The sequence below is a fragment of the Theropithecus gelada genome, chromosome 12, assembly GCF_003255815.1.
Source record: "Theropithecus gelada isolate Dixy chromosome 12, Tgel_1.0, whole genome shotgun sequence".
In the NCBI taxonomy this organism is placed as follows: domain Eukaryota; kingdom Metazoa; phylum Chordata; class Mammalia; order Primates; family Cercopithecidae; genus Theropithecus; species Theropithecus gelada.
Window position 1 is genome coordinate 54803514 of NC_037680.1, and position 14709 is coordinate 54818222.

The window sequence follows — 14709 nt, forward strand, 5'->3', positions numbered from 1 at the left end:
TTAAAATATAAGTTATACATAAGCCCCAATATTTGATATTTCATAATAAAAAATGTAGGCCAAATCTCTGACATTCAGTCAGAGATTGGGCTTCATGAAAAATTGCTCAAAGTGTAACGCCTACATTTGAAAAGCTAGGTATATTTATTAAGGACTTTAGATAATCGAAGTATACAAACTTAAATTCTTACTCATGTTATTTATTCTCTGCTTTAATAAAACAAAGACTACAAACATTTATAATCCACAAATTCAACAACTCACCAGAATAAGTGATCTTTTCACTTGAGCCTCAAGAGGTGGCAGTATGTTGACATTTGATAAAAGGCATCAAAAGAGTTCTGATAACACATTAGCATATAACTGAATATCAAGTATAAATGGAACAAGTACCCACATAACAGTTATTGTCATTGGAATTTTGTTAGTTAATCCCTAACTAAAATTAGTTGTTAGTTTCCTGAGAGTCATCAATGAGTATTTAAATTTCCTGCTAGTAGAGTGGCTAGTTTATTCATTCCTCAACTGTTTATTGAGTGCTGGCTGTGTGTCAGGCTTTATTCCAGGAGCTTGGGATACATCAATGAGCAAGACACACAAAGATCCTGCCTTCAAGTTCGGTTAAAAAGTGGCAAAAAAAATTAATTTAGATCTTCATATTTTTATTTTCTAAAAGGAAGCAAACAAGTGTTTCTGGTGAACTCTTAATGTTCGGAGTTAATTGCCATAATATTTAGTTAACCAATTGAATATTCAAGAGAAATATGGAGTAGTTTAGCTAATGAAGACTACTGTGTGTGCAGTTTTGTTTGAAAGACAGGATTGTATTAAATATACAAATCCGTCAATTCTGATCATCAACACAAAGTTTCCTACCTAGGAATGTCACCAATTTAATTCACTTGAAAAAATTTATAATCTTGTGTTTATGACTACAAATTTGGTGTTAGTGTGGGGTATTAAGCACCGGGGTAAGTCAGCTTCTTCCGTTCCATAAACCTTTCCCTCTCACAGTGGTTCATTGGCCTCTTTCCAGGTTCCATGCCAACCAACTATGAGCTGTATTATGGCTTCACAAGGTTTGCTATTGAGCTCAATGAGTTAGATCCAGTACTAAAAGATCTCCTTCCACCAACAGACGCCCGGTTCCGGCCAGATCAAAGGTGAGGATGGCAGTGGTATTTAACATGCAGACTATGGCTGGGTGCAGTGGCTCACGCCTATAATCCCAGCACTTTTAGAAGGCTGAGGAGGGAAGATCACTTGAGGTCAGGAATTCAAGACCAGCCTGGGCAATGTAGTGAGACCCTATATTTAAAAAAAAAAATTAAAAATTAGCTGGGTGTGGTGGTACATGCCTAAAGTCCCAGCTACTAGGGAGTCTGAGGTGGGAGGATCGCTTGAGCCTGGGATATTGAGGCCACAGTGAGCCATGACTGTACCATTGTACTGCAGCCAGGGCAACAGAGAGACCCTGGCCAAAAAAAAAAAAAAAGCAGACTATTATGGCATGGGGCTTTAGAGGTCATTGTGACTTATTTTTACTACCATCATGTATTTGTATTCAATCCTTTCTTCATTCCCTTATTCAATATTTGAGTTTTCTATGCTAGGAAAAGCAGTATTCATAGAATGATCATAACAGATTATCTCAGCACATAGTTCCCCACAGAAGGTAAGATAACAGAGATGCTTTTTTAACAGAAAGTTTCTCCCTCCTCCTGAAATTTACCAAAGGTCTGCAAATTTGTGAACTCTTTCTTAAATATATAATCAATCCTCACCCAGTGTTTTTGACCTTTTTACTTCTATAATTCTCTAACATGGAGTATCTTTTAAACTGAAGAATAATAGGATAAGTTACAGGGGCACCCAGAAATGCTTTGAGTGCAAGTCTGCAATTTGCCCAATGTGGTTTTGATCCCACAGAGTATGAGATATACTCAAAATACAGTACCTTTAATACCTTCTAATTCTTAGTTTTTTATTCTTATGTAGTTCTGAACTCATGATGTTCATTCCTATGTAATTCATTTTACTTTTCCCAAAAATTCTATATGCCATACAAATTCCACTCAAGATCAATTTTCTGTTTCCCATGTATTTGTGGCTTTATCTGCCATCTGCCAAAATGCTCTCAGTTTTGAATGTTCTACTATTTAATTCTCTTATATTTTCCCCTCTCTCTAGAACATGCTGTCTCACTATTTAACATTCAAATTTATTAATAAACTTCCTGTACAATGTATACCATATTATATTCCTGTTCTTTGCTTTCATTTTGAAATGTAAGCATTTGTAAGTCACCATTCAGTCTGCTTTTTCCTCCTCAATTCTATTTCAGTATTCCTTTTCTGAATTTCATTTACTATTCATTTCCCATTCTGTGGCCTTTTATAATTTTCCCCATTACCTTTTCTTGTCTCATCAGTTTTACACTCTCCAGTAAAACAGGAAAGCTCCTTCTTTCTCTGCCTGTTCTCCAAATAGATGGAGAATAGCCAGTTACCATCCTCCATTCTATGGCCTTTTAGCAAAAGCTTTCTGATAATATAGAAAAGGAACATGGCTGTGACTTCATGCTCTTCTCCCCCTGGACTCTGCAGTCGTCCTGAAAATCTCAAGTTATAGAACCCTAGACAGCATAAAAAAGTCTTCAAGGCCAAACCACCCACCTTTCACTGATATTGCTGATTATAATAATTCAGTTCATGTATGTAGAAAATATGTAAATCCCGGGAGGCAGAGGTTGTAGTCAGCTGAGATCACACCACTGCATTCCAGCCTGGCGACAGAGCAAGACTCCGTCTCAAAAAAGAAAGAAAGAAAGAAAAGTATGTAAATTGATGGACAGGGGAAATGTGGCCTGGGGCAAAGGCGAGGAGACATCGCCAGAGTGTTACTGTGCAGTAATTTATGTTCATAACAATTAGAAAACAATTTTGTGCAAATGAGGTTTTTTTCCCCAGAAGAGAGGATAATGTGTTAAAATATCAACTGCTTTCTGCTTAGATTTTTGGAAGAAGGAAATTTAGAAGCTGCAGCGTCAGAGAAGCAAAGAGTAGAGGAACTCCAGAGATCTCGGAGACGATATATGGAAGAAAACAATCTTGAACATATACCAAAATTTTTTAAGTAAGTTGGTTAGCTCCCATAGCAAGTTCATGTTTTGCAAATGGTTGCCACAGGCAATGAGAAACTCCAGTTAAATGAAAATAAAATGGGTAAATGGATTTTGGTATCTTTGCTTTTGGCAGTGAAAATATTGAATCGATTTTGCACTTATGAGAAGTTAGTAACTATAAAAAGAAATTTTTTCTACAGCTCTTCTCTTTTCATGGGCAGCAGAAAAGAGTGAGCTTCCCACCCAGAAGGCTCTTTGTCCTTCAGCCGCACTCTTGAGAATGGTGGAAACTGATTCCTACTCCCTTAGCCAGAGACTGAACCAGACCCCACTGCCCACAAAATCATCCTGGCTTTATTAGGATTTGATTTTATTTCTATCACACAAAGCTTGTGTGTGCTTAGATTTGGTCTCGCTGTGGTATGATAGTAGGTGATTATTACAGGATTATTTGCAGGATTATATATACATCACACAGATTAATCTGAGGTTTCCAAATCCATCTGTTGCCCTCCAGAGCCAGGACAAAAAGTTCAGGGTAACCTTATCTCCTTTAGACTTGTCCTCTTATGACTGCCTTGGGGTAGAAACGCAGCCTTGCCCTTCAGATTTCTAAAGTGTGCTCCTTGGACATGGGCCTGGCAGGGGCTCTTAGAGCTACTGATATTGCATACTTTTAGTGAAGGAGAAATCATTCTTGTGGGTCTAGGGCCTGAAGTTACAGTATTTGTATATGCTTTGTTGGGGGCTATTTACTTTCTACCCCTGCCAGGAGGTAATTTGTTCCTGCCCTCAGTTCCTCTCCCCCTGGCCCTACCTACTTCCATTTCACACATTTAACAACAAAAATGACTTCACTTCTGGTCAAAAAGAGTCACATCATCAGTAGTGAGCAGATAAGACACTAACTGGCTTACAAAACACTGCTTGTATGTTCATGTCTAATCTACAGGAGAGGGTCCAGTTATAAGGTTACCTTGATGTGATTTGTGACTAATGTTGATGTTTATATTTTCACAGAAAAGTTATTGATGCCAATCAAAGAGAAGCCTGGGTTTCTAACGACACCTACTGGGAGCTTCGAAAGGACCCTGGGTTTAGCAAAGTAGACAGCCCTGTTCTTTGGTAGACTGGGAATGTAGAGCTAGCCAACATATCACATTCTGAATGAATAAATAACTATGCACAATTATGTTTCTTATAGCTATGTGTGGTTTCTGGGTCCACTGAAAACCTACCATTTGCTTTTCTATTCATCTTTATAATGGACTTTCAGAAGTGCATTAGACAAAGCCCCTAACCACTTTCGGATCCTTTCTGTTTTGCTGCAACCATATTCCTTAAAAAAAAAAAAAAAAAAAAAAATCCACACCATCCTTGGAAAGCAGAATAAAAGGAGCAGAATATAAAATCCAAAGTCTGACGAGTTTGTAAAGAAAAACAAATGGTAACTGGTGCTTAAAGCTGATCGAGAAAGTTAACAACAACATAGAAACCAGAGGATTGTTCCACTGTCTGGAAGCACCATCCCCTATCGCAGGACTCCTGGGCCACAAGCAGTCAGTCAGTGCAGGCTTCAAGTGTGTTTGTTTGATGTGGCGTGATTGTGCTGGCCTTGTTGAAAAAGATGTGATGCTTCTCAGAACCTGTTCCATCTGTATGCCATTGTTCATGCCTTAAGAAATGCAAAGATGTACAATAAATCATTTTTTAAATGTGTGCTCATAGGTTTATGTGAAGAACAGACTTTTTTGAATCATGGCATGATTCACTTTCTCAATCAGAACAATTATGAGACTAACTTAAATGGGTTTTTTAAAAGTGAACAACATATGCTTTACTTTGATAAGTCAGTTACCATATCGTATGTCTGAAGGGAAAGAAGGAAAAGGTGTGCTAAGTAGATCTCTGTATTTACGTTGCTCGTTAATTTCCTGTCCTGCGTCCAGAAAATAAACCATCCCTCTTCCACCTAACCTCACAGTGTGCCCTATTATTTGGAAAAATCTGTCTTTGATTTGGACATTTGTCATCAGTGTTAAAACCTTAAAAACAAAAAGCATATGGAATTCCTGTGTGGGCTTAGTAGTACTATAAATGTAACTGTTTTTGAGTGAAGCACCATGTAATCCATGTCTGAATCCCATGCCCACTCCACTGGCACTAGTCGAATTCCACTGAGAACAGAAGCAAGAATGCTAGTAGCTTATTTGCATTGTTTAAATGAATTCTATGCAAAATCATATTTCAAATTTTCATCAAGTGATTCCATATGGTACATGACCACATATTAAGCATTTACCTTGCTATTGGCAGAGATATGAAACTTAAGCTAAGGAATGTATCCATCCCAAAGCAGGAAAGCAGAAGTGTGTTTTGCTTACTTTAGGATTTGTTTTTCCTCCACTAATATGCAGAGGCTTTTGCAGAAAACTTGCAACAGTATTCCTAAGTTTCTTCACGTAGATGACTATATAAATGCCTGTATGTTTTTTAAAAAGAATCTCCTCAGAGATTTTCCTAGGGAATTATAAAATTACATATATTTTATTCTTAGATGTTTATTCTTAGATTCTTACCATTAGAATTTAAGTGTTATTTAAAACTCTGATACAGTTACAGACACTTTACATTTTATTATGAGGTGTTGATTTTAATGCTATTTCTCCTCAGCAAAGCATTCCTAATAATGGCTAATACACCATCAAATGAAAAACTGCTGAGAGCATAAGGGAAAACGCTAACGTTTCCACTAGATGGCGCAATCTTCTAGTTATCCAAAACTCATCCCTTGCATCTGAGTTTTGATGTTATGTTTACAGTTTGCATTAGCTTAGAATGGAATTTCATTCTCAGGTAAATTTTCGAATCCATCACCAGATCTAAGCATTCTGCTTCAACAATACCTTCTCTATTCCTCTCATTCCCATTTTAAATCCATAGGTGGCTTGCCCTGCGGCAGTAAAATCTTCCCCTTGGTATTGATTCTTTTTCTGCTCATTCATCTTGATGTTCTTTTATCTGCGTCCTGAGATATATGTCGTTAATTTTAATAAGAATCCTATTGACTTCCTCACGGAAGTCTGTTCTCCTATGGTTGATAAAGCTTTAAATACTATTTAAAGTGGTTCTGGTCTGTACTTACTAGCACTTCCCTGAACAGTCTCAAAATAGCCTAAACATAAGAAAATAATCCTGCAAAGTAAAGGTTTTTACAAGCAGAGATGAAGGGAGGCATCAGCTGACCATCAGATGTGGTATCAGGCAGCTGGAAGAGGACCCAGGACCCATCAAGGAAGCAATGACTGTACTTAGCAATTTGGGTTATAATTACAAAAAAGAAAAAATAGTAGAAAGGATCTTTACCAGTCAGTAAGGTCATGGTACAAATCAGGTGAGTGAATGTGGATCAGAGGTAGCCTGACACTCTGATGAGGACTTCAAGATAAGAATGAGAAAAATGTCAATTAAAATCACTACATTTGATAATATCTCAGATTTAGAATCTCTTTTGGGATTCAGATATTCTGATTATTCCAATTCAAGTGTTCAGTTAAGTTTTAGTTACTATTCCTATAATACCCAAGTCACTAATACCATATCTCCTGTGGAATACTCATTGGTGCGACGGCCTCATCCCTTTTTTACTTTTTATTGACATGGTGGTTATAAAATTATGAGACTTACTCTATTGGAATTTTCATCTACATAGTATTTGGGCTGTCAAGACTGAATAGCAGAAGAGTAGAATATTAGATCATTCTCTTAAGAAGACCTGATTTATTCCTTAGGATGTTATACAAACCTTTTTATTGCAGGCCTACTTTCTGTTTTTTCCTAAAAGGATCTAGGATAGAGGAGGACATAATATGCCTGTATACTTCTCCCATGGTTTATTCATAAGCTGCTTCATCTCATTGGAGATGGCCATTAAGGAGAGCAGTAATAAGTGATGATGATTCTGAGGACTTGACTAGACTGAGCAGATCAATGGCACACACCAGCACTGGTAGAGGCCGACCAGAAGCTCATCGATTCCATGTGCTGCCACCCAGGGTGCAGATTTACTCTCTTTTGCTGTTATTTTATTGTGTTTCTTAAGTCATTGTTTTTCATGGATTATTTTAAAAATACCTACTCCATAATTTTCAGGCACTTGTAAAAATAAACCTTTTTTAAGATAACTTAATGGTACATATCAACTATATGTGGGAAACAAATGCAATTTTCTGGGCAAGAGAAACCAAGGGATTTTCAATATATGAGATGCCAGGGTGTCAATTTTCTAAACCTTTTCCTCTAGATTATTGTGGCCCCAGGCCTTTCAGCGACCCCACTAATCAATTATTAGATCCTGCCCCAAGGAGCAGTGGCATGGGGGCTGGATTTAGGGAGGAAAACCTGATTAAACTGTTTTGTTTAGTACTGGTTACAGCTGTAGCTGGAGAAGAGTTTATAATCATAAAGTACATTTTTGTTATTACCTTGTGGATTTTAATTATCCATCTTGTCTAATCTTGTTCTCTGTCATCCTAGATAATGAGGTGTTTGTGGGAGCAGAGCTCTGCTCACACCAGGGGATGTAATGTTTGCACTTGGCCCGGTATACTATGAATGTGGCACAGGAAATAAAATTTGTGTACAAAATATTAGTTTATTTCTATGGGAGCCATTATGTTCAGGATATATAAAATGTATCTAATTAAACAATTATGAATCTATTTTGTGCTCTAGAAATGTTCTTTTGGGGAAAGATGGAAAGAAATGTATAAATGGAGTTAAGATTAAAGTGTTTGGGTTTTTTTTTCCCCAAAAGCTTCCCAGTTATTTAGAAATACTGCTATCCAGAGTAGAATTTGATCCTGTAAGTCCTAATTGAATTTTGTTTGTAAAATTGATACGTTTAAACTGTACATTGCATAATCATTCTGTTAAACTAAACCTTTGTTTAATACATAATTGTAAGAGCATATATTTGTTATTGAATTGAAAGACCTTTTTTGTAGCTTTTGCTTTTAAAGAAGATGGCAGATTATCTAAGAAAGACTTAGCTTTAATACTTCCAAAATGAGATCTAAAGAAGGAGGTCTTTAAAAATTGTTGTGATGAACTAGCTTGGCCAACATCTTAAGCAAATGAGGCATCATAATTAAGGCAGCTTACAGATAACTCAAGTGGAGAAGAACTTACCTGTCATATGCATCCTTTTGTTTTCCAGAACAATATCTGATTTAGTTCATTTTCCCCAGCCTTGCTCCTAACATAGTGAAAGGCATAGGTACACATATATGTTCTTTTGCACTATGTCATTGTTTGTAAAATGCACAGTATTTATGTACAGTTTCAGAGACATTCAATATTGAAAACCACTTCAGTTAGCCTCCTAGTTAATACTATAAATTTTTCATGGATTGCATATTACCATATTACTCCATAAATACATTTTATTAGTTACTTTGGTATATCCAAATTGGTAGAAAAAAAAACCAAAAATGTTCTTATTTTCTGCAATTTTTTTTTCTAGCCATTCCTTCCTCCCAAATAGAAGTGAGGGGAATTGTAGAGAGAGGAATATTAAGTTTTCATAAAGCAAAGTATCATCTTATTTGTGTTCCACCTGTTTCTTCTAACACTTTTAATTCATAAGGTGAGCAATTGAACTTCTTAATACTGTTAACGAGAGAGCATGCTAGAACTATTACTTCTTTTGTCTAAGACACCCACTTTCCCTTAATTCTCATCTATTTAGTTTTTTAATAAAATTGTTGCTAGAATTTTTTTGTCCTTTCAAGTTTTTTGTTAATTTTATTGATATTGCTGTACTTTTTTTTTTTTTTTTTTTTTTTCCTGAGACCATCTTGAGTGCTGTGTCATCCAGGCTGGAGTGCAATGGCGTGATCTCGGCTCACTGCAGCCTCCGCCTCCCAGGTTCAGGAGATTCTCATGCCTTAGCCTTCTGAGTAGCTGGGATTACAGGCATGTGCCACCACACCTGGCTGATTTTTGTATTTTAGGTAGAGACGGCGGTTTTGCCATGTTGGCCAGGCCGGTCTCAAACGCCTGACCTCAAGTGTTCCACTGCCTCAGCCTTCCAAATTGCTGGGATTACAGGTGTGAGCAACCGCGCCTGGGCTCAAGTAAGTTCTTTTTAAAGTTTGATTAAGGTATAACTGACATATAATACACTTCACATATTTGAACAGTACTTGATACAGTTTGATGTATGTATATACCCTTGACATAATCAAAATAGTGAACATATCTATCACCCCCAAAAGTTTCCCCTGCCCCATTGTAATCCTTCCGCATCCTCCATCCTGAGGCAACCATTGATCTGCTTTTGTTATTTTTAAAAGTTAGCATATTTTCTTATATTTATTGCATATGGGATTTTTCTAGAAGGCCACGTGCATATGCACCCTCCCCTTCCATTACCCCAGTATCCGCCATCAAGTAGTAACATGTTGTAAGAAAAAGAATCCCATTAAGTTCTAGTTCTGGTAGCCCGGAACAAATTTTAGATTTTCCCCAAAAAAATGAAAAAAAAAATTTTTTTTAATTTAGATTTGAAATGCTTAGAAAACAATAATTTATTTTTAATATCAAAATGTCCAAGTAAATTAATGGATTAATTTCCATGCTTTAGGAGTCCAAAATAATGCTAACACATCTGGTGATGTAACACCACTTGGTGGTGGCACTGAGGAAACCCTGGGAAGTGTTTTTCTCTGGTGTGTGTAATGAAAAACTCACTGACAAAACCGTTGGGATCCAGAATGACTGCTCTTGAAATGATATGATGATGATGATGACCAGGGAAATAGCCTATGCTGATTTATTTATCATCCCCCAACCCCAACCCCACTTTTGTGTCACGAACATTTGAAACTCCCAGCTGCTTTTCCAATATCTCCTAATATCCTCACTCCCCATCTGGAAACAAAGTTACTAAACCTAGTTTTGGAAAAGCAATGGAAATGGAAGTGAACTTACTGGCAGTTGTGCAAGTTGAAAGCTTATTCCTTATATCCTAAGCCTAAAAGCCTTATTCCTTATATCCAGAGCCTAAAAGTTTGCTCAAAAGTAGAAAACTTTCCAGACAAGATCACATACAGAACGATTAACATGAATGCTAATGAAGAAACAAGGCAAGAATGAATACAAGAGAAATGGAATCTGGGGGGAAAACTAAGTTCTCTAACTGGGGCAGGCATCTTGTTTCTTGGGGGCATATGATAGATCCCAGGTGGGCCACGAAATCATCTTGGATATTTGTTTACAGGCTGATTTCCTGACTTTCCCTCCAANAAAAAAAAAAAAAAAAAAAAAAAAAAAAAAAAACAAAAACTAATTACAGCTCAGTGACCTGTGACTTGCTTTGCCACTTTGTCATTTTCTTGACTTCTGTCCCAATGCCAGCACTGTAATATGGAGATAAAGAGTGGGGAGGACAGAACTCTGAAACCTAAAAGGCAAGAATTGTGCTAAGCCGGAGAACATAAAAATACATTCCTGGAGGCATTCTAACCAGCCAGATAACCAGAAGTTTACTCTTCAGCCAAGAATCAGTACCCCCACCTCACCTTCCATTCCCTCTTAGGCTTTGTCTATGTTTCTAAGGGGAGTGTTTCAATTGACTGATGAGGTCCTGACTGGTAGGGAAGCCTGCAGGGAAATCCTGTGGCAAAGCACACTCTTGGTCACCTACTTGACAATTTCTTAACAAGGTCTAGCAGGACATTCTTAATCCAGGTCAGCTTCTTCCTGAAAATAATATATTTTTTAAATTTCTGTTGGAAAAAACTCCACTGTGAAATTACTCTGCTTATATTAGAAGATATGAAGACAGTAGTCATGTACTGTTCGCTTGCATACGGTCATTTTGAGACAGAAAAATTTTATTAGGAATAGAATTTCAAGCAACTTTCTACAAAAATACAGCTTGTGGTTAAATTTCCTAATGAAAGAGGAATTATTCGCTGAAAAATTTGTCTAATCTGTGCCACCTCAAAATAAGAATTGTGCCTCTTCAGTGAATGTTGTATATGAGAATGTTACATTTGTAACAGCACAGGAAACTCAATAATTTATTTTAAATAAATTATATAAAGAGATTTTTTTTGTGTACAGTATGTCCTGATGACTTTTCCACATTACTAATTTTACAAAAATTACTAAATTTGCTAAATATTTTTATCTGTTCGAAGCAAGAGACTTCAAATAGGATATAAAGCTTGAGTACTTAATATCTGACTATATTTCCAGGTCTTCTTCATGTGTTTTCAAATCAAATACTAAAACATATATTCTTTTCCTGAATTTTGAACTGAATTTTCTGGAATATTGAAAGACTTAAGGCTGGGCGCCGTGGCTCACGCCTGTAATCCCAGCACTTCAGGAGGCCAAGGCGGGCGGATGATCTGAGGTCAGGAGTTTGAGACCAGCCTGGACAACACGGTGAAACCCCGTCTACTAAAAATGCAAAAATTAGCTGGGCGTGGTGGTGCATGCCTGTAATCCCAGCTACTTGGGAGGCTGAGGCAGGAGAATCACTTGAACCCAAGAGGCAGAGGTTTCAGTGAGCCAGGATCACACCACTGCAACTCCAGCCTGGGAGACACAGCAAGACTCCATCTCAAAAAAATAATAATAATAAATAAACAAAAAAAGACTTAGAGTTGCCTTCAGTTTCCCATGTTTCTAGATTATGGGAGAAAAGCGGTAGTTCATGAAGTCTGCAGGAAACTCACAATCACTCAGATGAGAGTTTCTTCCGTCTTGGTCTCTTGGGAAAGTTCTAGGGATTCGTTTACATTCATTCAATAATTCTCCCTTTGGGAAGAGAGATTTCATGGGGGGTATTTTCTATCTGTCAGTGGTGAAAACACTTTCAATAAAACAATGACAATATGTTTAGTTTGTAATCTGTACACGTATTATAAGTAGATGATTTATCAGCCTTAATCTCCAAGTCTCCAATTTCTTCAAAAGAAGTAGAGGAAGAAATATTTTCAGAGTGTCAAAACAACGTACCAACTGTTTGTTTAACTGGAATCCCAAAATCAGTTTTTTGTAAAACAAACATTAGTAGTCAACCTATTTCAGTCCTGCTGGAATGTGATAAACTCACATGCTCTGAGGCCTTTCAACAGCCTGGCCCCACTGTGGTGCATTTATGGGCTGGTACCCAGCCTATCCGGACACTGTCCAATCACAGAACTGTGAGGACCTTGTAATATCACATCCTAGAGATAAGTTCCTAGGGCTCTATTGAGGAGAAACTTTGATGTGGCTGGCAAGAACACACAAAGAAGTCAGTCTTGTCTCCTCGTGTATGCACCAGAAGTTCTCAGCTTAGAGGGAAGGGGGAGGTGGCGAGAGAAGAAGATTGAGAAAATGCTAAACACTTGAAATGACAAAGAAATGTCCCCCCCCCCCTTTGCCATATATACTTAAGTAACTGGGAAGCAAATTGAAAATAGACATAATAGATGAAACTTTCATTTGCATAGTTTGTGATTATATAATCACAGTTGCCTTAAGTCAGTTTTCCTGCTCAATTATAAAATCATGCCAGAGAATTAATCTCTTATCAAAGTACATATAGCCCCAGTTACATTAAACTATTGCTGGTTGTAGGTAGTAGTTTCTTGGTTTGGTTTTAGCTTGCTAAGTACAGAATTGGAGGATACAATGGGATAAACACAACTGAATATGTGACAACAGTTTGTTGACTTGGAAAGCCATCAGATGGCAAGGGATGACCATCGAAGGGTGTGGGTTGGCCTGACTCAACTGCACGACCAGTCTGGCAGCTGTGTGGCCAGGCAGCTGTGCAATGTGGAAGGCTGTCTGCCTGAAGACCAGCCTGCTTCAACGGCACAGCCTCTGCTAACATGCTAACTGGGCTGTTTTCTCTTTAAAACAATGGGTTTGTTGGATTGGAAGGAAGTGAAACCTACAAAAACAAATCTCTACCAGGAAGCTCTCAAGTCTCTTAATGAGGTCATCCATATAACAAGTACTCTAAGGTATAAATAATGAAAGTTCAGTATTTCCTACTTATTCCTGAAATTGTCCATCATTTTTAAAGTTTACCAAGAGTAAACTTCCCAAATGTAACAGCTTAGTACTTTACCCTTCTGAAGGGGTGGCCTACCCCTCCACACCTGTGGGCGTTTCTTGTTAGGTGGAACGAGAGACTTGACAAAAGAAATGAGACACGGAGACAAAGTATAGAGAAAGAAAAAGTGGGCCCAGGGGACCGGCGCTCAGCATACAGAGGACCCACGCCGGCACCGGTCTCTGAGTTCCCTTAGTATTTATTGATAATTATCTTTACCATCTTAAAGATAAGGGAGTGGCAAGACAATAGGATCATTTTAGGGAGAAAATTAGCAGTAAGACATATGGATAAAGATCTCTGTGACCTGAGTAAGTTCAAAGGAAAATGCTGTGCCTTGATATGCATATGCAAACATCTCCATAAACCTTTTAGCAGCATTGCTCCAGCAAGTCCCACCAGCAAGTCCCACCTTATGCCATAAGGCGGTTTTCTCCTATCTCAGTAAACAGAGCATACAATTGGGTTTTACACGGAGATGTTCTATTGCCCAGGGACGGGCAGGATTTTTAACCAGCAAGCTGCCTTCAGGCACTTGTTTAACAAAGACATATCCTGCACAGCCCAAAATCCATTAAACCTTGAGTCACCACAGCACATGTCTCTTGCAAGGACAAGGTTGGGGGTAGGGTCACAGATTAACAGCATCGCAAATACAGAACCAAATGGAGTCTCTTATGTCTACTTCTTTCTATATAGACACAGTAACAGGCTGATCTCTCTTCCTTTTTTTTTTTTTGAGACAGAGTCTCGCTCTGTCGCCCAGGCTGGAGTGCAGTGGCCGGATCTCAGCTCGCTACAAGCTCCGCCCCCCGGGTCCACGCCATTCTCCCGCCTCAGCCTCCGGAGTAGCTGGGACCACAGGCGCCCACCACCGCTCCCGGCTAATTTTTTGTATTTTTTTTTTTTAGTAGAGACAGGGTTTCACCGTGTTAGCCAGGATGGTCTCGATCTCCTGACCTCGCGATCCGCCCGTCTCGGCCTCCCAAAGTGCTGGGACCACAGGCTCGAGCCACGCGCCCGGCGTGATCTTTCTTTTCCCCACACCTTCAAATTCAGATTTATAAAATTTTAGAAGAGAAATATGAGAATGAGAATTTTTCTTTCAAAGAAAATCAAACCTCCTCACATTCAACCTTTCTCTTCCTTAAGATTCTCCCCCAAAATACTTAATTTTCTACTTCATTCTCTCAGAATTTTCTATATATTAGCATAGTATTTTTGGGTTATTATTTTTTAAGCTGCTCATCTTCCCCAATTGCTTTATGTTTGGGTGAAGGAAAAGGGACAAGATGGAGGAAGGTGAACAAGATGGAGCAGTCCCTGTTGTTTCCGGGTTCTTCTTCACAGATTTTCCCGTGCCCGGGAAAAGAACCAAATCAACTGAGCATGCACAGAATGACGTCAAGCCGAGGACACCGAAATTCAAGAAGCCACTCCTACACACACACCCCGAACTCCT

The 14709-nt window shown here is 38.2% G+C and overlaps 1 protein-coding gene across 5 annotated transcripts in view; it reads left to right on the forward strand.

Annotated features, from left to right (window-relative positions):
- The window catches only part of OSBPL6 (oxysterol binding protein like 6), a 211985-nt gene extending 203891 nt beyond the window's left edge, over positions 1 to 8094 (forward strand). For all 5 annotated transcript variants that reach the window (XM_025404426.1, XM_025404428.1, XM_025404431.1 and 2 more), the window contains 3 exons: positions 1037 to 1163; positions 3013 to 3135; positions 4145 to 8094. In XM_025404426.1, the coding sequence (XP_025260211.1) occupies positions 1037 to 1163; positions 3013 to 3135; positions 4145 to 4253 (359 nt within the window). In that variant the 3' untranslated portion in view covers positions 4254 to 8094. The remainder of the gene's footprint in view (positions 1 to 1036; positions 1164 to 3012; positions 3136 to 4144) is intronic.
- Positions 8095 to 14709: the final 6615 nt, after the last annotated feature.